The 25,085-nt window shown below is 44.9% G+C and overlaps 1 protein-coding gene across 1 annotated transcript in view; it reads left to right on the top strand.

The window, feature by feature from the left end:
- The window catches only part of LOC118257069 (voltage-dependent N-type calcium channel subunit alpha-1B-like), a 282,260-nt gene that overhangs the window by 159,221 nt on the left and 97,954 nt on the right, over positions 1 to 25,085 (top strand). Inside the window, exons 12-17 of the mRNA XM_050714494.1 lie at positions 3,155 to 3,364; positions 10,624 to 10,736; positions 13,716 to 13,828; positions 17,600 to 17,731; positions 18,660 to 18,732; positions 23,768 to 23,885. Coding sequence (XP_050570451.1) covers positions 3,155 to 3,364; positions 10,624 to 10,736; positions 13,716 to 13,828; positions 17,600 to 17,731; positions 18,660 to 18,732; positions 23,768 to 23,885 — 759 coding nt within the window. The remainder of the gene's footprint in view (positions 1 to 3,154; positions 3,365 to 10,623; positions 10,737 to 13,715; positions 13,829 to 17,599; positions 17,732 to 18,659; positions 18,733 to 23,767; positions 23,886 to 25,085) is intronic.

The raw sequence follows: 25,085 nt of genomic DNA, 5'->3' as shown, positions 1-25,085 counted from the left end.
GCCACTGCTGGTGCAGATTTGGCATCTTCTTTGGTTCGCATGGGAGGCAGGCTCGGAGCACCAGCACCCCTCTGTGCACCCGTCTCTGTGGATATCAGCAGAAAAACCTTTCAGTTGTGGTTTTTCCCTGCTGGCTGGAGAGACATCTTCCTGCCTGCTTTGGAGATAGTTATTTTGCTTATTCCTGTCCCTGTTGTTCGAGTCTGTATTTTGTTTTGCTGCTGAAGCAGCAGATGTTCTCATTATCTTCCAAAGAAATGCCTTGGCACCCTGGTTACCACGAAGCAGCAAATCCTGGATGTGTAAGGGCAGCAACACGAACAGTACACTTGAGAGTACGTGTCCATGTATGCTTGCAAGCATGAGCGTCTCAAATGCTCTTTGGAAATTTGGCATTAACCTTTTAAGAGATTACAGCTGCTGCTGGAGTTTTTTTCCACTTTAAATGAAGACCTGCTTGCAGGAAATGAGCACTGCTCTGCATGTTCCTGACACCATCACCCTCTGTTGGACTGCCACAGGCTGCAGGTTTTGTGGCTAAACTGCTGACACTTCTATGCGAGATTTGTTGCTGAAAGAAGGCGAAACTGCAGCAGCCATGTGCGTTTTTGTTTTGTTTTGTTTCTGAGCAGCTCGGATTCCTGCATGGATAACACGAAATCATCATTTCTGGAACATTTGTTTATGGCTGCAATAATTATGAGATCTTTGCATTCACATCCAAGTCCCTCTAGGCTCTGGGCACCCATGCCACGCAAACAGATCTTTCAATTCAGCATTTCAGGTGGCAACGGATGATGGAGCATCTGGGCTCGTGGATAATCTGATGCAGAGCTGGGAACCGTCTCAGGAGCATATGGCAGGGAAAATAACAGCAATGCTTTCCACCTTCTGTGAGTGGTTCATCCACTGGGGAAAGGTGTTTGTGATTTTGATTCATGGAACAAGACAAAAAAGAGGAAATGGATAAAGCAGATACTTCTGCAGGCTCTTGAAAAGACTGAAGCTCTGCATAACATAAACGATCGGATCGTATGGGTGATTATGCATAAAGGGTTTTGAGAAAAGTTTTTTTGGATGGTTTCCTTGAGCTATCATGTCTTGCTGATGGCAGCACAAGAACTGTGGAAGAACTAGCAATACAATTGCTGAATGCAGAGAGAAGATGCAGACCAGAGGGGCAGAGACGTTGACAGGTCCCTTGCTGGCTGTTGCCTGAATACGTTGCACTTTAATTCAAACACAAGTACCTCAATGAGCCTTATAATTACATTATAAAGCTATATAGTGGCAAACACTTCCCACTGTGCTCTCTGGAGTTATTTTTAAAATTTATTCTTTTCTTTCCTCCTGACTCCATGCCTTCTTTTCTGCACTAACCAGCCTGCAGCTGTTGATGCTGGCTCCTTTTGGCTCCCCACCCTCCATGCTGTAGTGGAGACAGGGCACTGTCTTGATTTCCAGACAATGAAATCTAGAAAAGAGGATGTTTTCCAGGTTTAAATCAGTTTAAATACAGAACATGGCCTGTTGCTGCTGCTCTTTCCTGGAAGATCAGCAGAGCCAGCAGAGAGGGGATGAAAGGGCAGCAGACTATTCCTGTGCAAGTCTGAAAGTATGGACTGGCTTGGATTTCTGAGAGGTCTTTACCTGCTTAACACTATTACAATACAGCTGTAGCCTATGTTTTTATACTGTAGTTCATTTTATTACCTGAAAACAATAGATGAGCACTATTATTACTATTATTATTTTTTAAACTGCCCAGGGAAGGATATCAAACGGAACACCGAGCTTTTCAGTGAGGCATTTGTTCAAACCCTGGCCAGGAGCAGCTCTGCACTTGGCATGTCAGCGGCTGGCCAGAAATGCTGAATGAAGCACAGAGCTTGCTTTCTGTTAGGGAGCTGGTGCAGCACACTCCCGTGGGGCTGCGAGGCATGGAGGACACACCGCTGTCACAGCTGGATGCCTCATCCTTCCGATGGGTGCGCTGTTTGGTGTTACTGCAAGATGAAACAGGGCGAGATTCGCATCCCCTTCCGTGCTTGGAAGTGATGAAATGTAAGCAAGTACTCTCAGAAAAAAAAAAAAATTGGCTGCTGCAGCCTGAACACTTTGTTCATGTAACTCAGCCATCTCCAAGGAGAGCCCCGTGCGAGTCACCTGCTGTCACGGAGCTTGGTCCAAGACGGATGGTGCGTGTCCTGGTCAGCCCTACCTGCTGGCAGGCAACATCTGATGATGGGGAAGGGCATCAGCGTGCTACCTTGAGCCGTCTTGCAATGAGGCTCGCTGGCAATCAGAGGGGTGCCAGCACAGTGTGAAACAGGTAGTGGACAGCCTGTGGCCATCACGACCTGCTCTGCTTGCAACAGCGTCTGCGGCTGTTGCAGAGGAACTCCAGCGGGTGCTGATTTCTCCTGCCTCAGCACTGGCCTTTTCATCGCTCATTTCTACAGTGCTCGTTTCAACAGTACCTCAGGGGGAGAGCTTACATTAGGAATCATTTCTTCAGTCAGCTTCCTATTATTAAAACATTTGACTCTCTTCCAAGGTTTCAGACCAGCCTTGAAATGTAGCTGATATAAGCAGAATTGATACAAATGAGTAGCTGTGCCCAAAATATGATGCATGGAGACAGACTGAGCCCTCTGCTGCAGAGACATGAAGTCAGAGAGTAAAATAAGGGGACTTTGCTCAGTTTGGTAGTTAGGGCTGGGGCTTTGCCTGGTTCTTGGAGCAGGGGATATAGGGACAAGGTGCCAGCTGCACAGCTCCAGGAGGATGTGCTCCACACTGGGGACACAAACACCACTGCCCAGGTCTTTCCGTGACTGCAGTCAGCCAGGAGCCCAATGGACATGAGTTAAACCAGGACATTCAAGACAGCTTCGGGGGCCTTGAAGCCCAGTTCCTTTTTGAATATGGAGCTGGGCGCTAATCCCTGAAGCTCTGTAATCCCAGCCTTCATCCCTCGCAAAGTCATTGCAAGCGAGATGCCCTTGCTCAGCCCATTCTCAATGTGCCCAGCTATCTGCTCAGCTGTGTTTCTGGTGCTTGGGAGTGGGTCTGCACTGCCCAGAGCGTCCTCTGCCCTTTTGCCTGCTGGGATGTGGTGTGGTGACTCTTGTTTCTGTGCCCCACTGCCCAGGGTCTCCTTTTGCCCGTGCCAGTTTGAAGAGTGGGAAGAACGAGAGCTCGTCCTACTTCCGGAGGAAAGAGAAAATGTTTCGGTTCTTCATCCGGCGCATGGTGAAAGCTCAGAGCTTCTACTGGATCGTGCTCTGCGTGGTCGCCCTCAACACGCTCTGCGTGGCAATGGTGCACTACGACCAGCCGGAGAAGCTCACCACTGCGCTGTGTGAGTACTGGGGGCTGCACCTCTCCTATAAGCAGGTCTTGTGCTTTTGGCTGCTCACAGCATTTCTGAGGTCTGTTTTGGGGGCTTCCCATCACCATGACCCGTGGGGCTTCCCATGACCCACAGAGTAGGGTCACATGCATTTATGAGTGCCTCTAGTAACTCAAGGGTCGTTGAGTCATATGATTCAGACAAAAAAACAACACATCAGGACATGAGATCCATTTGAGATGACATGGGAACGTGATCTTTAACTACCTGAAACTCCAGATTCAACCACGTGTTAGCCTTGCACCACTGCAGGAGGATTTGTTCTGTAGGAGGCTTTGTGAAAGGAGGGGTGAAGAGTACATGCTGGGGCAAATTGAAGTTGCTCTGTCTAATCATCAGCTGCTTAGAGAACTGCAGAATTCATCCCACTTCGCAGCTGATCTGCATCCATGGGTGATTTGTGTTGTGGACATAGTTAAAGCTCTGTCTGTGCTGGTGTCCCTGGGATAACAAACAGCATGTGCCATGACCAGGGCTACTTGGGAGGAAAAAATGTGTCCATATGTGTTTACAGAATTGTATGCTAATTCATCACAGTTTTAGCAATTATTTCTATATTCTTTAAAGGGTTGCAATTTTACAGATCTTTTTCAATAATTGTGCCTTCCTTGCTAATGGCATGTGATCAGATGGGATACATGTCATGGTGTCCGTCTGTGAAAATATGTGCAGTAGTGATAGAAATTATATCAAACATGCTGAAGCAAAAAAAAAAAAAAAGTCTAGGGAAAAAATCAAACAGTCTGACTTAATAACTGTGGCTTAGATCATTAAAGTTACTTATCCACCTAATTTTCATTGATTTCTCTAAAATTACTTATTTAAATATTTCTAGACCCAGATCTTCAGGTCTAACATTATTATAAAGAAGCTAACTTTTGAAGTTTTTCTTTTATAGACCTAAAAGGTCAAGAATACTAGCCGTTCAAACTTCAAAAAAGCTCCCTATTAATGTTTGCTAAAATATTTAATGCTACCAGGTAACTGAAGATGTAATGAGATGCATAAGGAGGACAGAAGCTCCTTTCAACTGTTTCTCTTACAAGATTTAGATGGAAAAGACAGGCCACACAGAAAAATCTGTCTTGCCTGTTCGTTTTCCAAAGTTAACAGAGGAAAGCTAGACTGGCAGAGTAATTAGAAGTTTGAGGCTTAGGATTTCCTCTTGAATTAGGACTAAATGTCTAGGAAAAAAAAAATAAAACACTTTAAGTCTTTCAACTCAGAAAAGAAGAATTCAGATTTCCAAACTAAGTTTTGGGAACACCTTACGCAGTAACTTTTCTAAGAGAACATTAAGAAAGCCACGAGCGAGCGATTTCTGCTTAACATTCACATGTGAGTAGGAAGGATTGCTTGTGCTGATTAGAATTAAAGTTGCACCTCCAGGTGGGAAATGTATTTGGTACAGTCAGCATAAATTAGGCTCCCTACCTACCTCAGCGGCAGACAAAAAGTAGGGAAGGTTGGAACTGTGTTCTGCCCGGTATCAGGGACTGGGGTGGGTTCATCTTTCAGATGCTCTGGACAAGTCCCGACCACCCAATTTGTGAATTAGTTTCAGAAAAACATGGGTACCGTACTTTAATTTCTCCATGCTAGAATACTACCTAGCCAAGAGCAAGTGATCCCAGTGAGTTATTCCCAACTTCATGGGGAAAGTTATCATTTTCATGGTATAATATTTCCAACTAATCGAGAGTTTATTATAGAATGCAGAGAATATTTTATGCCATAAAGTACACGTGTGGGCTAGCTGGTTATTTCTTTACTGCAGTCATGGTAAGGACTGGACTTGGCTCCTCTCTCTCCTGCATACACCAACTGCAGCCAGTCTGGTTACCTTGGCACCAAACACATTTGTGAATGATCCCATCTATGGTTCAGTCCTCAAGGAGTGCTTCTTGAAAGTCTTCCTATGTCCAAGAGTCGTTCACAAATCCATCAGATAAAGGCAGAGCAAGATATTACAAAAACTGGGACATTTTATACAACTCCTGGAAATACTTGGCGAAATCTTTTAACTGTGCAAGTGACAGAGCTTAAAAGTGGCTTTAAAGTTAATCCATGATGAGTGAACTTCCCTGCAGAGGAGCAGGACTTGGCTGGTCTGATGTAGAGCAAGAGAGAAGCAGCCAATGCTAATTAGGTTGTTTCATGGAAGGTGCTCGGAGCTGGGCTGGTGGGGAGTTGTATGAACTGTGACAGAGAGACAGGAGTGCGGTGAAGTCTGCGAGGATCTGCTAAGCCACAAAATGCTACCCAGGCACCTCTAATTCAATTATACCTGTCCCTCTGGGGAACATTTAATTACTTTACAAATTAATTTTACCTAAAGAATGGCTGGTTAAAGCCTTACAGGTCTGCATTGATTTATTTTCCTCTGGTCTTTTCTTTTAACTTTTCTGCTGTTGAGTTGTTCTGATTAGCTTTCTCTACTTGATATTCCGTGTTGCTGCAACTGCTTTGAAAAGGAACAGTGGGAGCTTTACAAAGGGGCTTGGAGTTTGTTTAGTCTCATTGAAAGAGCTGGCTATTTACCCTGATGGGAAACTCCCGGAATTCTTAGGGTATGGTAAATGACAGGACATACTTTATGCCTCCACAGTTATGCCCAAATTAGATGGGAAAACTTCCTTCCCGGTATGAAAAGGGCTCTGGTGCCACGTTGCAATGAGTTTTTTCACACTGCACATGTATGCTTGGCATGTGTTGCTCTCCAGAGCATGGACCTTCAGTTAAATAAGTTGCAGTTCCCTATAGAAGGATATCCATGATCATAATTTGCTTACGCTTATTTACACTAAGAGAATTCTGTCAGAAGAAGACTGTATAATCTAGCATAGGAAAGCATTGCTTGAGATCTATTTGCAGCAAAGACCTATCTTCATCAGCAAGGACAACAACCATGAAGCCTGTAACGTAGGCACATAGTGGAGGTGCAGCATTTTAAGGGTTTTCCGTTCAGAACTGTGCCCTCTATATGTATCTATATGTATGTTGTAGCGTGAGCAGAAGTTACAGGAGTGATATATAAGCAGCTGAATGCATTTCTGTGCTATGCAGGAGGTCAGCAGAGGTGGTGGTTGTCTCCTCTGCTCTTGGATAAAACTATGGAAGAAAGTTGGAAAGGAAGAGCTGTGGAAGCTTCCCCAGGATGAGTTTTAGGGACTCCGATGAGAAGGTTTTAGGATTAAATCACTAAGTTTTCCTTTGGGAAGATGGGAGCCTTCTCATCAGGCTTTCCTTTGCCTGTGGCTGCCCTCCATGAAGGAACTCTCTCTGGGTTTTCCTGGCTAACGCTGTAGTGATCTTTAGCTTGCTTCTCAGTTTCTGTCTAAAAATGAGTTCCAGAACGCCTCCTTTCTGATAAATACAATATTTGAAAACAGTATTTTAGACATTATGGCCTGAGAACATCTTCCCTGTGTGCTGTGCTATGCTGAACCATGTGTTTGATGCAATTAGGCCTTTTTGATGATATTGTGTTTGCCTTTGAAGTAGATAGCCAGCTCCCTCTGGATATAAATATGCAGCATTTGCAATTGCAGGGAAAAGGCTTTCTGAAACGAGCATATTTATTTATGTCTGCTGAACATTTCACGTCTGCCTTGTCAGAGGAAGAAGTTGTACTTCACTGAGGTTCTCCTCCTGGTTGCTTTAATGTACGAGGAGGAAGAGCAAAGGAAACTGAAGTGGCAGGCTCAACACCTGCTCCTAATGTCATCAGACTTGGAGCCAGGGCAGAAACGGAATTAATCCATTGGTGATTGTCAAAAAAGAGCCACTAACCATCTAATTCAAAAGTATGGGGCAAAAAGATACTAGCATGGCCTTTGCTAATAGTACAAATCTTAAATTAAATAAGAGTATTTGTATCAAACTTTTTTTGCTTCAATCACATTACAAAATGCTTCTGTTTAAGGCAGATTAAATTACTTGTGGGGTCTGAATACCAGGAGGTCCAAACAACAAAATTGTATTTTCAATTAAATGGGCAGGGCCATGTCAGAAGAAATCACATATCTGATCCATCAGCTGGAGGAGCTGATTCATTCTGAGTCAATTCCTTCTGCCCAAGGAGTTCACTATGCCCACATTTTCCTTGCCTCCATCCCTTGTCCGTGCGGCGCTGTGGTGTGTAGCACCTGGTGTCTGCTGAGGCCCAGCTATTGCTGCGAGCTCCGCTCTAGATGGACAGCATCTGGCATGAAAGGACGAGTTGGGCTCTTCTTTCAAGAGAGGCAGAAGGAAGTTGTTCCTTGGTTATTGAGTTTCTTATGTGTTTCTTCTGTTTTTATATTGAATATTACTTGATTCTATTTTACTTAGGGCATTTGCTTGCTGCTTTTCTCCCATGATAATCTGGTCTTGCATATGTTTGTTCAGGTTGTGTCTGTTCAATGACAAAACATTGCACTGGATGATAATTGTGGTTTTTTTGGGAAATGCTTCTGCTGGATGGGTGACTGAACATTAATCCTTTCTTTCCTCTTTTTTCTTCTTACAAAATGATTGCAGTTATCTTGGCAAAGTGCGCTGGGATATGTTGGTGAAAATTGTAATAAAAATTCTACCTTGTTTTTTCATTATTCTGGGCATACGTAAAATATAACGCTTAAAGGTGAGTCTGCTGGATGAATAAGAATCTTCCCGCCAAGGTGAGATACGAAGGGGTGAAGGCTGTGCAATGCTTTCCCTGGACCCTCTCTACAACCCCTCCCTGCAATTCCAAGTTTTGTCTGCCAGCTAAGCAAGGCCATCAGTTTCAAAGCGTTGGTTTGACATCGATCCTTGTAATAGGAGGACTTTACACTGAAGACATTCAAATAAATGTCGTCAGGCTTGCTGAGCTCTGCTGAGCATGAAACCTAAGATGGGAGCTCTAACTTCCCATCGAGAGAGTGACTCCGTAAATGGCATAAATGCTGGTGCAAGTTTTCCCTCGGGGCTAATGAGTGGAAGAGGTGACAGCAGCAGCACAAATTCTTCTGTGTTCTGGGAAGATGTATCTGGTTTGCTAGGGGAGTGTTTCATTCTGCTTCTTACCATTTCCAAAGACTGCAGGGTGCAGAATGGAAGTTAGCTACTGTCTAAGTGGCTGATTTGCAGCAACAGCTATTAATAATTAACTATTTTAACGTTCTTGCTACTTGCAATCTTTTCAGTTGTATGCAATGAAATTTGATACCATTGAACACATTTTTGAGGGGTTCTTTGTTTTTGCTGTTTGTTGGTTTTGTTTTTCTTGATTTCATATTCTTATGTTATTACTATCTAACGTCACGCCTGACATTAGCTCCTCTGGTCCCTTTCTCTGCACTTGGATAGTCAAGTATATTGCCAGGGTAACTCAAAAATTCCTACTCTGGGATCCCTTGTGTTGAAAAGAACTTTTTGCTCACTGATTTGCTACAGGTCTTTCCAGAAAGGAGAGAACTTTAGCATGGTGTGGTGGGAACATGCTTCTCCTAGCAGGTTCCTGGCACTAAGGAAGGCGGAGATGTGCTGCTCCTTCATGAGTCCATACCACTGCAGTGCCCCCTGAGCGCTGAGACCCTGCAGATGGAGCCTACTTGCTGGTAGCAAAAACACTGAGAAGTGTGCAGGTCTCATATTTAGTCATCTTATTCCTCAAATGTGAACTTTGCCCTTTGTAGTCTCCTTTAATGCTATTGCTCCTATTTACAAGGAGACTAGGTTACATGGAGTAATTAATACTCTCCCAGTATTTCCTCCCCCTTGCAAATGTTGGCAGAAGCGCCCTTGCAGGCTACCCAGTAAAGTGTTAATAAACCTTCCTCATCTACTTAGTGCTTCCTGCATTTCACTTAGCATCATGCCCGTGATATTTCATGACTGTCTTCATTTGAAATGTAAAATCCCTCTTTTAATTTTTGATAGTGGAAGTGTGCTTTTCAAGCCATTTCAAAAGACAAGCATCAGTGCAAGATGGACCTGGGCCAAATGCACTCGCTTGGTATGAATGTGCAAGGCAAAGACCTGAGCAAAAGCCATGCAGTTTGAAAGGACCCTCGTTCCCACCCTGCTCCTTCCCCGCACTCCTTAGCTGAAGCCATGTATTCCAGGAGGCATACAAAACACTGGGATTTCAGATTAATTGAATCTTTCCCTGTAGCAACTTGTATCTGTTGCCTCTTGTCCGTGCACCTTTGAGAAAAGTTTGGCACCATCTTCTCTTTATTGTTCCTGGAATCATAAACCTTGATTTACAGAAGTCTTCTCTGTAGCATCTGCATGCTACAGTATCTGAGAAGCTTCTGTGCTGTGGTAAGCAACATGACTGATCTTTACCTTTTGAAGTTTGACTCTTTCCTTCCCCTTTTCTCTAGAGGGAGAGGTTTACCGTGTGCCATTTGGTTTGTTTTGGTAGTATCAAGGGGATTTATAACCTTATGTTTAATGTTCCATTGTTTCTGTTGCTCATTGGCTTCCAGACCTAACTTGCATAACTCAAAATGCCAAAGGCAATGTTTTCTGTAGCTTCAAGTCCTAAAAAGCCTGATACGGAAGTTGAAAGCTCCAGCTATGTTCTTTCTGCCCTTTGTTTCATCATAGGTGATAAATTCTCCCATCAAAAGCTTCACAGCCTATTTGCTTGTGATATGTGAAGCAGAAGGAAACTGAACTTGCTCTTCCATAATTATATAGTTATGCAGGCGTAATAAAAATAAAAGTGGCTGTGTGCTAACAGTAGACCCAACACCTCTGAATCTGAGCTCACAGAGGCAGCAGCTCTGTTGGGTAAGAAGGTATTTTTATCGTGAGAGAATGTTATAAAAGCTTACACCCCACTTCCAAAAATGCCCATCTCACGTAGGTACAGAAGCTCCAAACATGCATTTGCAAAACATCTGTGCAATGAAATTAAACCTTTGGAAATTTTAGATCCAGAACTCTTTCAAAATTCCTTTACAAAGAGGAGGATGATATTACTTAATGCTCATGCCAACCTTCCCACAGTACACATGAAACATTGCCTTCCCAATTCCTCAATCTGAATGCAGCTCACACTCATATAGAAATATTTATGTGAAACTCTTCTCAGGGTCTTGTTTGCCATTGCAAAGGGATTTTCTTCTGGCAGGAGGAAGCCTGCATTGTGAAAAATTACTATTGTTTCCTGCATGAAGAACTCTGCCTACCAAGGTCTTGTGGACTAATTTAATCTCTTTTCTGGTTCCTAGATTTCGCAGAGTTTGTTTTTCTGGGTCTGTTCCTTACTGAGATGTCTTTGAAGATGTATGGACTGGGGCCAAGAAATTACTTCCACTCTTCATTCAACTGCTTTGACTTTGGGGTGAGTAGGTTTCAGCTGCATGGATGAAGTGCGTTTTCCCCCATTATTAAATGGGGTTCGGTGTTAAAGACTGTGTATGGGAAATGGTGCTGCAAGGGTGTCTTTTCCAGGGAGCAGTTGTCATATAAATTAGCTGCAGTGAAGCACATTAAGCTTTCCCTAGTTATCGTCCTTCTTGAAGAAATGTGACAGCCAGGGATTTCATTTCCACAGGAGTTATGGGGTGCTCGCAGCATCAGCACCAGTAAACGCTCTGATTAATGTGAGATTCTCTCTCCCATTTAAATGAGGTGATTGAAAGACAAAAAGCCCACGCATCTTATTGCTCGTCTCCCCTATTGTCCCTTCAATGGCCTATATGTCAGGATACATAGGCAGAACTTTTCAGACATGAGTGCCCAGAAGCAGAGGCTTAAACACATAATGAGGTGACAGAAAAGTCCTAATTCAGATCGTTTCATTGTAGAAGTACAGGCTCTCCCTTTCCTGCTAAAACCATACCTGTAGCATGTCAATAGAAGGGCCAGTTTTGACACAACTGTACAAGAACATTGCAGGTAGATGTTTGTTTATTAAAAGCTATTAGTCTGTACTAACTACAGACTAATTACCTAGGGTTAACTAGGCTTTTTATATCTTTAGTGTGGGGTGAGCACTGGTCCTAGAGCAGGAGTCAGGCTGTAAGATTTCTTTAACAAAGCAGATGTGATGCTTCTGATTCAGCCATGAGCAAGGGGAAAACAGTTCATTGTAGCCACCATCCAGTCCTTCTCTCCAAGATGGATTTAGTCTGTTGTTTCTAGTCTTAATCTGCCGAAATGCTTAGAGTGATTCTTTTTTCCCTATGGGCTAAAGTCCCTGCTTCAGCACTGCTCCCACATGGGAGGAGGAGGTATTTTTGCTTTTGGTATGTGACAGCTCCTAAAGCCAAGACTACACCTAGAGCTACCACATCCTCTTGTTGGCAGCAGTGTCAGGAAAGCTCAGAGCTAAACAGACTGAGGTCAAACCCAAAAGTCATCTGTGTGTGCCTGCCCCGAGTCCCTGCTGTGTGGAACTTTCATCCCTGGGTGCCCCTTGCAGTGATGGGGGATCAAAGCCTTGAGATACGCTGTGCAGATCTTTCTGGCTGCATAACCACTAAGGCACAGACTTCCACAAACAGAAACCAGATTGCAAACAACCCAGACAATGTAAGATAACTGCATGTCTGCACACTTAGAGTTGGCGCCTAATCCAAGAGCGAGAGAAGCTTCCCTCAACTGGAGGCACCCAACTCACAGCAAAGCTCAACTGTCATGCTATGGGGAGTGCAGCACTGGCAATAAGCTTTGCAGGGTGTTTCCCAGGAGGTAAAGCTGTTGATCTGTTTCTAATTCTGCCTCCTTTAGAGAATCCGCAGGGATCCTACTTCTGTCTGTGTTTCTGCCTCCTCACCCACCTTCCAGCCCCCACAACTAATGCTGCTCCTGCACCCCACTGGAACACCACACAGATCTGTAGCCAGTTTAGTTTGACAAACCATCACGATTAAATGGTTCAAAAGCAAAAAGAGAAACAACAAAACAGGGCAACATCAGTCTTGGGAGAAATGGTCCAGTGGGGTCTCATGTGAAACCACTCCCAAGAGGCCATGCTGGGATGCCAGGGAAGTTAATTATCAATGTAATATGTGGAGTGACTAAGGAAAGGTTACTGCTGGTTCATGAGGGATTCCCAAGAGTCACAGACAGTGGGAGAGAAATATTAATTCCTTCTTTTTGTAATGGGAGCAGTTGGGTGAGCAACTGTTGTATGTTCCCCTTTTTCCACTACATTTTCTTGATCAGGGTACAGCGTTTCATGCAGAGCGGCTGCATGCCGTGCTGCGTTTTTCAAAAGACATCCAGGTGTCTGCTCACGGAAGGGGTTTGCAAGCTGCCGAGGGTCACGGCACTGCTCGGGTACCCAGGCACAGCAACTCGTGCCCTGCCGTGCCATTAACGCTGCCTTTCTCATCAGGAGCCAGCTGCTCCCTGGGGTCTGGTTGTAACGTGCTAATGGTGTGCGTCACACAACTGGGGACCACGGTCCGTGCGAGCTCTGAAATATGCTAAGTTAATGCAAATAATAACACTGGCAACAAAATGCCCATCTTCTCTTATTAACTGTGCAATAGCCTGTGTTGATATAACTTTCCAATTGTGCTTAACCCATTATTATTTTGTCTTTTTTTTTTAATAGAGGATTTCAGAGAAAATTTTTTATTATTTATTGAGGTTAATTCTCTGTCAACCTTAAAACAAACAAAAATTAAAAACAAAACAAAGCTAAAACCCTTGGCTGGGCACAATTCTTTCAATAACTGGAGCCTGAGGGCCTGGCAGACAATTGGATGTACGTGCTAGAGACTTTTTAGGCTCTCTTAATAGCTGTTCTCTTAATCAGTCTGCTAAAGACTTTGAGTTGCCAGAAGATTCTGGTAATTTTGCATAAGGTTAACGCTGGGCTGTTCTGCAGTACTGCAGCCAAAGCTGTGGTGCTTCTGTTGGGATGGGGAGGGTGGGGTGGGGGCCCCATCAGTCTCTGGGGGCTGCCTGGACTGGTTGCGTGGGGTGGGCAGGTGAAGTAGTTGTACAAATGGTATTTGCAGTTGTGCCAGTGTAGATAAAAAAAAAAAAAAAAAAAAAAAAAAAAAAAAACTGTAGTGGTGTCCTTCAAGAAATGCTATTTTGAGGTAGTTTGCTTGTTAGAGAAGAAAGCAACAAGTTTCTATCTGTTCTATCCTACTCGAGTTACTGCCCTTTTTTAGATTGGACTGCAGAAAGTTAGAACCAGGCTTTTTTTTGTTGATTTTTTTTTTTTTCAAAATTGCACTGAAGCTTCCGCAAGAAAGCCGTCATAGTACACGCTTTGACTCTTCAGCTCTCGGCCTCTATAGCAGCACCACAAAGAATGCAGGAGATGCTTTGCCTTCTATAAAATGGACTTCTCTTGCAGGTCATCGTGGGAAGTATCTTTGAAGTTATTTGGGCTGCGGTGAAGCCTGGTACCTCATTTGGCATCAGCGTACTGAGAGCTCTTCGACTGCTGAGGATTTTCAAAGTCACAAAGTGAGTCCAGCTCCTGTTCTGTTCCTATTAGACTTTTAGTAGTATATGAGATCTGTATCACCAGCCCCACAGAAAATAGTAGTGCTTTCCACATGTGTTAATAATAAAAATAATGATAATACAGTAACAACAACAACATAACACCCTGTAATTGGCAGCACAAAGGTCTGTCAGTCGTAACATCCTACATCTGCAATGGCATTAGTGGGTGTGGGAATGGAAGAAAACTGCAGAAGCAGAATTGCCCTTCCCTTGGCTGGGCACTTTGGGTTTCTGGCAGTCAGAAGTTAGTGAGTTCCAAGGAAGTTGCATCTCTGAGGACTTTTAACAGCCCTTTCCCCAGCCTCATGTACATACAGGTTTTTCTGACACAGTTTTCAGCCCTTTTATACCCTTGGGGCACGGCTGCATGAGAGCATCCTGCTTTTCTTTGGCTTTAAGCTTGCTTACAACAAGGGTCTCAGTAGGTGATCCCTCATTCCTTGTGGAAGGAGAAAAAAGTTTATTTAATTTCTAAACTCTACCAACTTCCCACTTATCTGCTGCTGACCTGGTGATAGTTCCTTAAATACTTAGATCTGGTGAGCTGAATTACTCTGGCTACTGCTGGGTAAGGAATGCTGATGACCAAACCACAGCATTGACACAAATGTGAAGTGTGTTGCTGTCTGTGCTCTACCTGGTCTGGGAATGCCTAGGGTTTTCTGTATTGAGTCTGTGAATTTGAACATTCGCTAGAGTTGGGCTGCCCCAGCTTTTCAGGTGTTTTCATGCTTATGTGCTGTGTTACTGTTTGCTGGCATTAGGAAATAGCTGCCATGCGCCTTGTAAAGCCATCAAGAGCAATTTCCACATGGTTTTGATGTTGTAGTGTGGAACTTGATGAAATATTTGTGTGCTCCTGCTGTTGTTTGCTGCTGCAGAATTATCTCCTCACATCTCCCCTCTTTCCATCACTCTCTTCAATTAAAAGAGAAAAAGATAAAGAGGAGAAAAAAATGTATCCCACAAAACAAACAAGCAAGCACCAGAACAGTAACCCAAATGCATAAAGCATAGTTTGTCACATTTGAACAAAACAGTAATTTGAAGAAGCTAAGTACTTTCCTAACTATTCACATGCGTGGTATTTGTTAGCTCTGTAGTGTTTTCTGTTTTATATCTGCTAATTATCATGAAGATCAACAATTTGTGCATGGTGAGGTGTCATTTGAGGCACTGTAGGAGTAAGAAAGATGAAGTTCTGTAAATGTCCAGCAAAAGGGGTGGGATGTTGCTCCAGAAATGTCACTTAATCTACTTCTGCTGTAACGTTACGGAAATCTTATGGAAAACTCTGCATTTTATAGCAAATTTCTAGTAATTAATTGTCTGCAGTTAAAATTTATCCAGAGCTACTTACTGAGGTTGGGTGTATCTGATTGTATGTTGTGCTTACAAAAAAAAAAAAGACATTTTTGCAAGTTTAAAGGATTTTTTTGCCAGTTTTGACTATTCAGGTTTATTAGCCAGTATAAGAAAGGGACAAAGCCTGAGGTTTAACCTAACAAAACAAGTCACAAAGTGTGCTGGGTGCTCAACCCCTTCTCAGGGCAGTAAGGAAGAACTGTCGTCTGTCCCCCCCAATGCAGAATTCCCTTAGACTAATTAAGAGTTGGTTTTTTTGTTTGTTTGTTTGTTTGTTTTTTCCCCCCTGGCATGACAGAAACATGTTGTGTCACCAGGTCCCTCCCAGCTCCCCCAGCAGATCTGGGCACAATTTAGGGAGCGACTGAAGCCACAGCACCGGGCACAGACTGATGCCCACCTGCTCTTATCGGGGTCTTCACTGTGAAAACATCCTGATCCTAAGTAGTTTTCTTTTTTGCCCATTTTCTGTATCTTTCGCATATTTTTGTTTTCCTCTGAGGCTCCCTGCCTCTGGGTTTAGTAGCAGACAATAGCAGTCCACCCGGCTCTGAAGAATTTATATCAGAGTTTTTGATTCCTATGGCCCAAATCTGTGTGACTGCAGCTGGCAGTGATGTAATAGCTAAAAAGTTAAATTACAGCAGTCCCAAAAGTGACAGCAGGATGCCCTCAGAGTCGACACAGCCTAAGAGGGAAAAATTCAGAGAGGAAGACAGAGGACAGTTTCACGTATTTTCCTCTTAGTCATGAATGAAGCAAATGGGGACTGGCAACTGCAGAGGTGCAGCCCCTTGTTATATCCTGTGCTCAGTAATCAGGCGGGATTTGGTGCTGAGCTCTTCCAAGACAAGCTGGGGCCTCTCCAGGAATTCAGTGTCCAGCTGGGTTAGCTGCAAGGTGCCAGCCTGGTGCTGGTGGTGGATTTTGCCTGAAGGCACCGTGTCGAGCAGGGGAAAGTCTTTGGGACAAACAAACCCGTCCACCTTCTCCAAGGAGAGGTTTGGTTGCATCTCTTAAAATCGAAGATATTCCCCCACGAGACAAAAATTTCCCCCTGAAACCTGTTGTCACTGTGTTATGGACATAACTTTTCTTGGAATGGGTGCATCAGGAGTGTGTGATCCTGCTCCTCCTGGCGTGGACCTGCCTCTGCCATCCTCATTGTGGGGTGGTTCACTCCTCCCTGCTGCACGGGGGAGAGGAAGAAGAGGAAAATGAGTTTTTTGGAAAAATTCCTGCCTTAAAGATTCCCGGTCTCAAAACCTTTAGGTTTTGAGATTAGGAAATAAAAAATTTTGAGAATAGGAAATTGCATGTTTTGCTCTGTCTGCTCCAAGCCTGTTGTTCCGTGTGCCTGACTGTCCAAAAGGAGGTTGTCGAAGAGCTCCTTTGCTTAATAGCTCGTTCTGCATTTTCTGATTCATTAGTTTTCCTAATGGAAGTAGGGCAATAGAGCAAGGAAAGGGGCAATTTCTGGGCACCCTCCCCATCACGCAGCATGCCTGCCTGTGTGTGTGCCCGGAGCGACCTCTGGGCACGTTGGGGGATAGAAGCAAAAAGGGGCTGCAGCAGATGGCAGGATGTGGTGTGGTTGTATTGGCTGTGATGTAGGCTGAGCCGTTCCCTCTTGTCATGTCAGAGTTAATGTCCTGGATTTGTTTTCATCCTCAGAGGTGGCTGCTTGGTCCTGGATGCTTCAACTGCACAGCTGAACTGCCCCACAATGAAGGCATCTGCTGTGCATGAGTGTGTGTTAAACATCTACAGAAGTGTATCAGCGTGTGAGGTTTTAAGTCTGCTTGTGAATACTCAGGGCATTTGATAAATTGGAAGGGGACATTTCCTGGCAGAAATGATGTTTATTCCTGCTTTATGCCTCGTGAAGCCAAGGATTCACTGTCTCCAGGTTCAGCCTCTCACTGATACTGAAACATCCCATTTTTTCACACCCCTGCTGACTGCAGTGAGGGATGAGAAAGACGGGGGAGCATACACAGAAAGGGTGAAATCTACGCCAGGAAAGGGGCTGCTGAGAAACTAAACCGACCCCTTTCACTGCAGAGAACTTCTCTGCACGGGTACACATGCACCAGGGTGACCATCTTGGCCCTTGGGATACTACAAGAGATTTTGTCATTGAGCTGTGCTTTTCAATCATATAGGCCATGAGAGGAGATTAAAGATGTCAATAATCCCTGCCATTCCTTGTTATTTTATTCCTTTTGTTCATTCTTTCTCTTCCCTCTCTCTCTCTCTCCTTTTTTTTTTTTTTAATAAAATAATAGATCTTATCAGTTTCTAAACTAAAGAGGCTCTTCTCCCGTTAATGTTCTCTCTTGGCTGCTCTGGTCTCCACCACAGATACTGGAATTCCCTGAGGAATCTCGTGGTCTCCTTGCTGAACTCCATGAAGTCCATCATCAGTTTGCTCTTTCTGCTGTTCCTCTTCATCGTGGTGTTTGCTCTGCTGGGGATGCAGCTCTTTGGAGGACAGTAAGTCTAATTAATCATGGTCCTTTCAGGGGTAATCTGAGAGCAGTCACCTGGAATACACAAGGGGAGAGGGGCCGTAGGGCTTGAAAGGTTGACATCGAGGGTACAATAGCTCAATACAATATTGACAATAGGTCAATAGCTGTCCAGGCTGCTGAGAAGTGGTCCCTGGTTTATAGAAGATGGGTTTCATTCTGATGTTTTTCCTAGAGCTGAATTCCTTCTAGTTACCATAATTCACGGTTTCATCAAGGCTCCTATGCCATTCTATGATCCCCTGGTTCAGCCAGATCTCTCAAATAGGACTGGGAGAGGCAGCGCTTTTTCTGCTGAGGGGAAAAGCAAATTGTTTCCTTAATAGCCAGAGTGGCAGGATTTTCTTTTCAACAGGAATATTTTTCTGCTTGAAAACGGTTTTGCTGAATCTGATTTTTTTTCCACTAAGAAATGCCCGTTGTAGTGAATTTTGCAACAAGAAATATTACAATATTACCATTTAAACTCCAAAATAAAAATTTAAAATGAAATAATGTTGTTTTTTTCAATCAACTCTTATTTTATCTTTACAAATTTTAAATAAAACTGCCCCAATAAGTGGGGCAGTTTTTCAATTTTGACTTTTAGACTTGTGGGCAAAAACTTCTTGAAATGGCTTGTTCTGCAAAATTGGGCTTTTGGTTGTTCATTTGAACTGTAGACACAATTAGTTTCAAAGCATCAAAATTTTCTCCAGGATCCAAATTTAATTTCTGCTAATGTTTCTGCTAACCATGTTCTCAGTGATGCCATGTTCTCTGCTGCACTCATTGGGATGTTATTTCCAGGTGGAGCAAGTGCTGCTCTGTGACTCAGGTTACAGGGCATTACGGGACTGCAGGAGAGTTGCTCGTCCCTTACTGCTTTTGTTTTTATTTATTACTTTCTCTAGATTCAATTTTCAAGACGAAACACCAACCACAAATTTTGATACCTTCCCAGCCGCCATCCTCACAGTATTCCAGGTAAGGCCATCCCTTGTCCTGAGTCAGCATTAGAAAAGAAATTCTTGGGCATCTCTTCCAGCTTATGGTGAGCAGAGAGGTGTCCACAGAACTTAGGAAAGGAGAAGTCCTTCCTTCTTAGGTATCTCGGCTACACTGAGCAGTCAATGTGCCATTAAAGATCAGTGCTATGGAACTGAGGGTAAGTAGAACAAAAGAGTTTTTGCTAGGTCAGAAATTTCACTGAAATAGGTATTTCCATGCTCAAGGATGGTGTGTGTCCATGCTTTCTCCTTCCTGAGGCCCCTGCCCCCGGGGGTGCATGCTGCAGTGGCAGCACTGCATGTGGCGGGCTGTGTAAATCATCCTGCCGTAAATCAGCCAGCCAGTGTGGGGCTGACCTGTTCCACTTTCTCCTGCAGTTGCCGTAATTTAATGAGGAGAGATGCCTGAGCTAGCTCCAGGCAGTAAGGAAATAATGTAGCATTTTGCACTGTAATAGCTCAAGATAAGATAATGCTGGATAAGAATTACAATCAATGGGGGAGCACATAAAGAGGCATCAGCCTTGGGCAAGTTCGTGTGATGGCAGGAAGAAGTAGCAGCTCTGGGAGATGCAATGCGCAGATTTAAAGCCTCATGTTGCAGCACTTGCCTGCATGCCGTTTTTAAGCGTTCACTTCAGGTGTTTCAGCAGAGAGCTGGGGGTGCACAACCCTGCTCAATGTGCAGGTAACCAGTCCATGGAGCACCCTCTGGCTTTTTGGGTGTTGTCCTACACAAATTGTTGATGTAAGCTTGAGCTCAAACTTCACCCCGACCTAGCTCTGCAAGGAGTATGGATCCAGGAGTATGTATTTCGTGTTCCAAAAAAAAAAGGAAAAAAAAAGATTGGATGACAGTTTTCGGATTAAAAAAGAGTCTAAAAGAAAATGTGTCCTGTGACCTCTGCACAAGCAGCTTCATGTGGGTATTGTTGTTCTCCAGATGTGAAACAGGTTTTGTAGTACTTACCTTGCAGGATATTGCAAATCATGGGTAGATTAATATTTTCATACTATTTTAGTGCTCATCAAAAAAGGGGCTTACAGAAATGTAAAGGTATTGCCACAGAGTCAGGCTCCGGATATGAGCATCTGGAGATTTCATTGCTATTTTGGTTTGGGACTATAGCTGTCTCTTGAGAGTCTTAGCTGAAATATTTCCTTTCTGTTCCCAAGATGAATGCCCCTGTAATGTGGTGGCTGTGGGATGAAGGAGAATACTGCTGGCTTTATGTCATTTGTGAAGAACATCAGAGCTATGAATTAAAACCAGCAAAACCTTCAGCACTCACTTAACTCTCAGCAATCTCACAGAGATATTTCAATAACCTCTCCTCCTGGTCCATCCCCCTCCACCCCTGAATTGCAAGTATCACGTTAACATTTCTTCAGTAGAGGCTTTGGACCCTCCTCTAACCTCAGCCAGCCAGCAGGCTCATTCGGTTGCTGCTCTAATGAAGCAGAGCAGCAGCATCCAGTGAACACATTTGATGCAGTGAACAAATATAATAAGGCCAGATACAGCCTATCCATCTCTCACCCCTTTGCTGAGGCTTTAAGATGGATTTGGAAGATCTCCCTAAGGCACAGCCTGCTCCTCTCCTGGTTTCTTTCTCCAGCTCAGGTCTGCATGAGGTTGAACACGGAATCATAGAATGAGGTTGGAAAAGACCTTCAAGATCTTCAAGTCCAAACATCAACATGTTGGTGTGTGACTTTGTGCTCCACGGGGCACGCTGTCACCCAGCTGGAGGCGGTGGTGATCTCTTTGTTAACTGGGAATAGGGAAGAATAACTGGGACGGGGGGGCTGGGGCACCGACCCCTCTGCTATAACCTGGGGGAGACAGAGAGAGAGATGGTGGGCTGGGGGCACCTGGGGATCGGTTGGAGGTGGTGGCTGGGGAATGGCTCCACATGTGAGCAACTTGTCAGGGGCTCAGCCCCAGCTGACTGCCTCCGAATCGGGCCGGTGCCCCCAGCATCCAATAAAACCAAACCACAGCAGCAGGTACCGCAGCCTGACTTAACCCTGTCTGTGTGAGCACACCCAGCTGGGTCACAGTCCTCTGTCATGGGACTCCCAGGACATGCTGTGTCCACCTGGCAGCTCACTGGACTTAGTATTTGGTGCAACCAAGTCCTGCTATCCCTAAACTCCCTTTAAGAGCATCACACATTTTTCTCCAGCTCTTGGCCCCTGAGTAAGATATTATGAGCTGAATGCCCAACTGTGTGTATACAAAATACAAACTGTATATATATTCATATATACAGGCATGAAAAATAAATAGCTACATCTCCCTGTTGCAGCAGTCATTGAGCTGCAAGTGTTTACAACATCCATAAACACGGAGACTCTATAAAGCAGCAAGACCTCTATTAACCATACGTGCTCTGCTCCTGGAGAGCTGCTGCTTAAATAACTGCACGCTGCCGGCTGCGAGGAAGGGAAGCAGAGCCCTGGTGGCTGCTGGGGGAGGTGAGGAGTCGCGGTGGCAGGATGCGACCGGACCTCAGCCCTTGCTGAGGTCTGGGAAGAGCAGGGTTTGGTGCCCCAGCTGTCCCTGCTGACCCCACTGTGAGATGTGATACTGAGTTAAGTGATTTGGCATTTATTCAGGTCCTTCAGGAAAGCATCTCCCTTTCAGGACAGCCCTTTGAAATGGTGTTGTGCTGATCCCCAGCAGCTGAGTGTCTTCCACTCTTGCGTGTTCATTAGTCCATTAGGATTTCACAGCAGATCTTAAAAGCATTTTTTATTCCATCGTCCAACAGCTCCTCAGTCAAGCCTAACTGCTAAAAGCTGTGCTGCACTGGACTAAGTGTTTGTTAGGGACAGCCAAAAGCAGCTTGGGGCTCAGGAAAATCCAAAATCTTTGGTCTTCCCTGTACACCGAAGTCCTTATCGCTTGCCCCTTTGCACTGCTGTCCCCTCTCCTGAAGCAAGCCGTTCTTACTGCATCCGTAAACACAGACTTTATAAACCAGAAAGACCTTTGTTAACTTCATGTGCTACGCGCTTTGAGGGCTGCTGCCTAATTGCCTAAATAATTGTGGAGGGCGACGGTGTAAATTTGGGGAAGGACACCGGGTCAGTGTCCCCATCTTCCCAGCGGGGCCTCAGAGCATCCTCAGCTCTGCACAGGATGTCCGGTGAGTTTAGACCAATTATATCTCTGCAACAATTCCATAAAACAAACATTTTTTTATTCTTTAAGATTTCGTTCCACTTTCAAAATAACCTGGTTGGGGTTTTGAAATCCAAGTCCTGCTGGGTTCAGGTGCAGCCTGTAATTTGTGACACCTGTGACCCCTGGCCTTATGCAGGGCACAGAAGTGCTCCCACCAATTCCTTTTCTGTGAATGTCTGCATGAACAGGAATCACTTTATGATTATTTCTAGAAAGCAGGGACAGTTGTGAATTCACGGAAATGAGGTGAGCAGAAGTTTGTGAAGACAGTTTTGTGTAGTTGAGTGCCAGAGCTGAAAGCCCAGTTGCCTGATTCGTATTCACTGGTGTAAACTCAGCATAACTCCAGCGGTGTGGGCTGCTCTGGGCTTGCACTGAATTATCTGAGACCAGACTCTGCATTTAAGAAACAAGGTTGCATATGTACTGTGTAGCCTTGTGTCTCTCCTTGCTCTTGCTTTAATGCTGTCATCAGCACCAACCCTGCAGCAAGAAATTTTCTCCCTATCAGCAGCTGATGGTTAGTCTGGAATTTGCAATTATTTCTAGAGTACTGTACGCACTTGGGATTGATTAGTATGTTGGTGGTTTTTTTTTGGTTTGTTTTTCTTTTTTTCCATACTACTTCTGCTTCCTATTTGGGCATTTGAGCTCTGAATTCCAGTGGGCATTTTTAATGTACTGAAGGTAACTATTGTTAGACCTGGCCCCGGTGGGCAGATGAAGGATTGATCTGCTGAAAATGTTGCCGTGTTACAGTCATTGGTGAAGAACAGCAATGGCAGGCAGTTCAGACTGGTGCAAAATTGTCATCTAGAGTGACAAGGCTTATTTTAGACTTAGGTACTTCCGCTTATTAAGGTTAGTTTTTCTGTTACTCATGTGTTTGCTAATAAGCCCCAGGTCAGCATCCCAGCCTGCAGCCAGGACAGCTCTGCGGGCTGGGCTGCAGTCGTGCTCGTGCACAAGGACGCAGGAGGAGCAGAGTCCCCTTGAAGCAACCCTCCCTTGTCCTCACTCACATTTGGGTATTGCTTCTGCTTAGGTTTTTATGAGATTGGTGGCTGAGCTTCCTTGTGGCTTCGGGAAGCAGGAAGCCTGGAGAAGAACTGTAGTGGTGCAAAGCCTGGGCAAGCCTTGCGGTGGTTTTGCTGCCCGGGGGCTGACATGCTGAGTCAGGCTCAGCTGCAACAAGGCTGTCTGCAGCACTGGGGGGTCAGGGAGTAGTGGAAGGGGTTTGCAGGTGCTTGTCCTGTTATGTGGGTCACTAAAAAGTGTATATAAAGTGTGTGTGTTGGGGCGATGACTGAGCAAACCCTTCCTGTATGAAGCGAATGAAAGGAGTTGAAGCTGGTGGAGATCCCACTCAGGGCACTGGGCTTTGGAGGCAGGGTTTTACTTGGTGCCTGGGCAGTGCTGAACCCTGGCATCTCCGCATGACTTAACAGAGAGGGGTCAGAAGTTTTGCTGGGGGGGAAGCATTGGCATGTGGCTTCCACTGCCTCATGCATGGAGGCTGGTGGCAGAGGTGTGAAGCAGGCACGTAACAGAGCTGGAACTGGTGCACCCGTCCTCCCCCAGCAGCAGTTCTGAAGTCCCTCTCTCCTCTTTAGCCCAGAGGAGAAAGGTGCATCCAGTCTGGGGTGAGACCATGCAGGCTGGGAGGCTGCTGTCCCGCAGCCTGCCGCACCAACGTGCTGGTCCATTCCCCTCGGGAGACCGGTCCTGGGTTGCGTCAAATTGCACAGCGCCTCTGACCGTCTCTGCTCTGTCTTCCCTCTGTGTCACCCCTTCTTCCCTCTCAAATTTCTCTGCACAGATCCTGACGGGGGAAGACTGGAACGCGGTGATGTACCACGGCATAGAGTCGCAGGGTGGTGTCCACTCGGGGATGTTCTCCTCCATTTACTTCATCGTCCTGACGTTGTTTGGTAACTGTATCCTTGCATGCTGCCTTGTGTTAGTGGCACAGTGCCACGCACCCTTCCAGGGGTACTAGAAAAATCTAATTTAGTTTACATTATTCCTTTCACACGCACACACACCTGTGTGTGTGCACAAGCACTTTTTAAAACCGGATTATTTTTATGGCTTTGCTCCTTACAGCACCTGGGCTAAGAGTTGTAGGTAAGTTGTCCGTGTTGGCATCACTTTTCTGATGGCAATGTGAGCACAGTCTTTGTCCATTTTATTTTTCATGGTTTAGATTAAGAAAGTTCTATTGTGAGTTAATTTATGTTGTGGGAAAAATAATTAAGTTGAGTCAGAGCAGGACTTCTGTACCTTGAATATCTTTATGGATACTAGATCAGTGGGAGAAAGAATTGAGGTTGGTTTATCACGTAAATCAGGCTCCAGTGTCTTGGCGCCTTTGTCTACACAACAGATTAACCAGCTATGCTATTCTAAGTGCTTGAACATGTCTTGTCTCCGCATAATGCTTAAACCACGAGTCCAGGTCCTGAATTTGGGGCTCTGGGAGTATTTGGTCATCTTTCAGGACCAGACAGATGAGATCTATTAAGATGTCTTGTTCTGCTTTGTCCTGAAAATCTGCTGAGGGCACTGGGAAGCCTGTGTCCTCCAGAAGTGTCTCGAGGAGTCTGCCAAAAGTAGCAGTCACACAGAGCAAGGATTTGGAGAGGGAGGCTGTGTTTTGCACAGAACCGAGCAGAGATTCTCACATTAATGACTGTGTGGGATTGGAGAGCCAGTAGAGCTCAGAATTTGTGGTGGCTCTCTTTGCTTCATGATGGAGACTGCTGATGGGCTGGTGTTGTGTAGCGTTGCTCACATTAGCAAGGTACAAATTTGTTGGCACAAGAAGTTTGCTGGCTGCAGCGATAAGCTGTGTGATGGCAAACAGCATCCTTAAAAACAAAACTTGAAAACTGTTGCGTATATGAGGCAGTGTGGCTGCTTTATTTGTTCCGGGATAATAATGCTGAGTGCTGCAGTTCTGCTGGAGAGCTCTCTGTAGGGTGTCCCAGCACTGTGAACCTTCCTGCCAGTTACTGTTCCAGCTTTTGTCTTTCCCTAGGAGTCCTGCTAGGGCTGGCAACATTGGCTGGGTACCTAGCAGAAAGGGAAAGGTATGCAGGGCGCCATACCCATGCTAAAGAAGCAGTTGTTATAGA

The sequence above is a fragment of the Cygnus atratus genome, chromosome 19 (genome assembly GCF_013377495.2).
Source record: "Cygnus atratus isolate AKBS03 ecotype Queensland, Australia chromosome 19, CAtr_DNAZoo_HiC_assembly, whole genome shotgun sequence".
In the NCBI taxonomy this organism is placed as follows: Eukaryota; Metazoa; Chordata; class Aves; order Anseriformes; family Anatidae; genus Cygnus; species Cygnus atratus.
The sequence above is the reverse complement of the archived record's forward strand: the minus strand, read 5'-3'. Positions and strand labels throughout refer to the sequence as shown.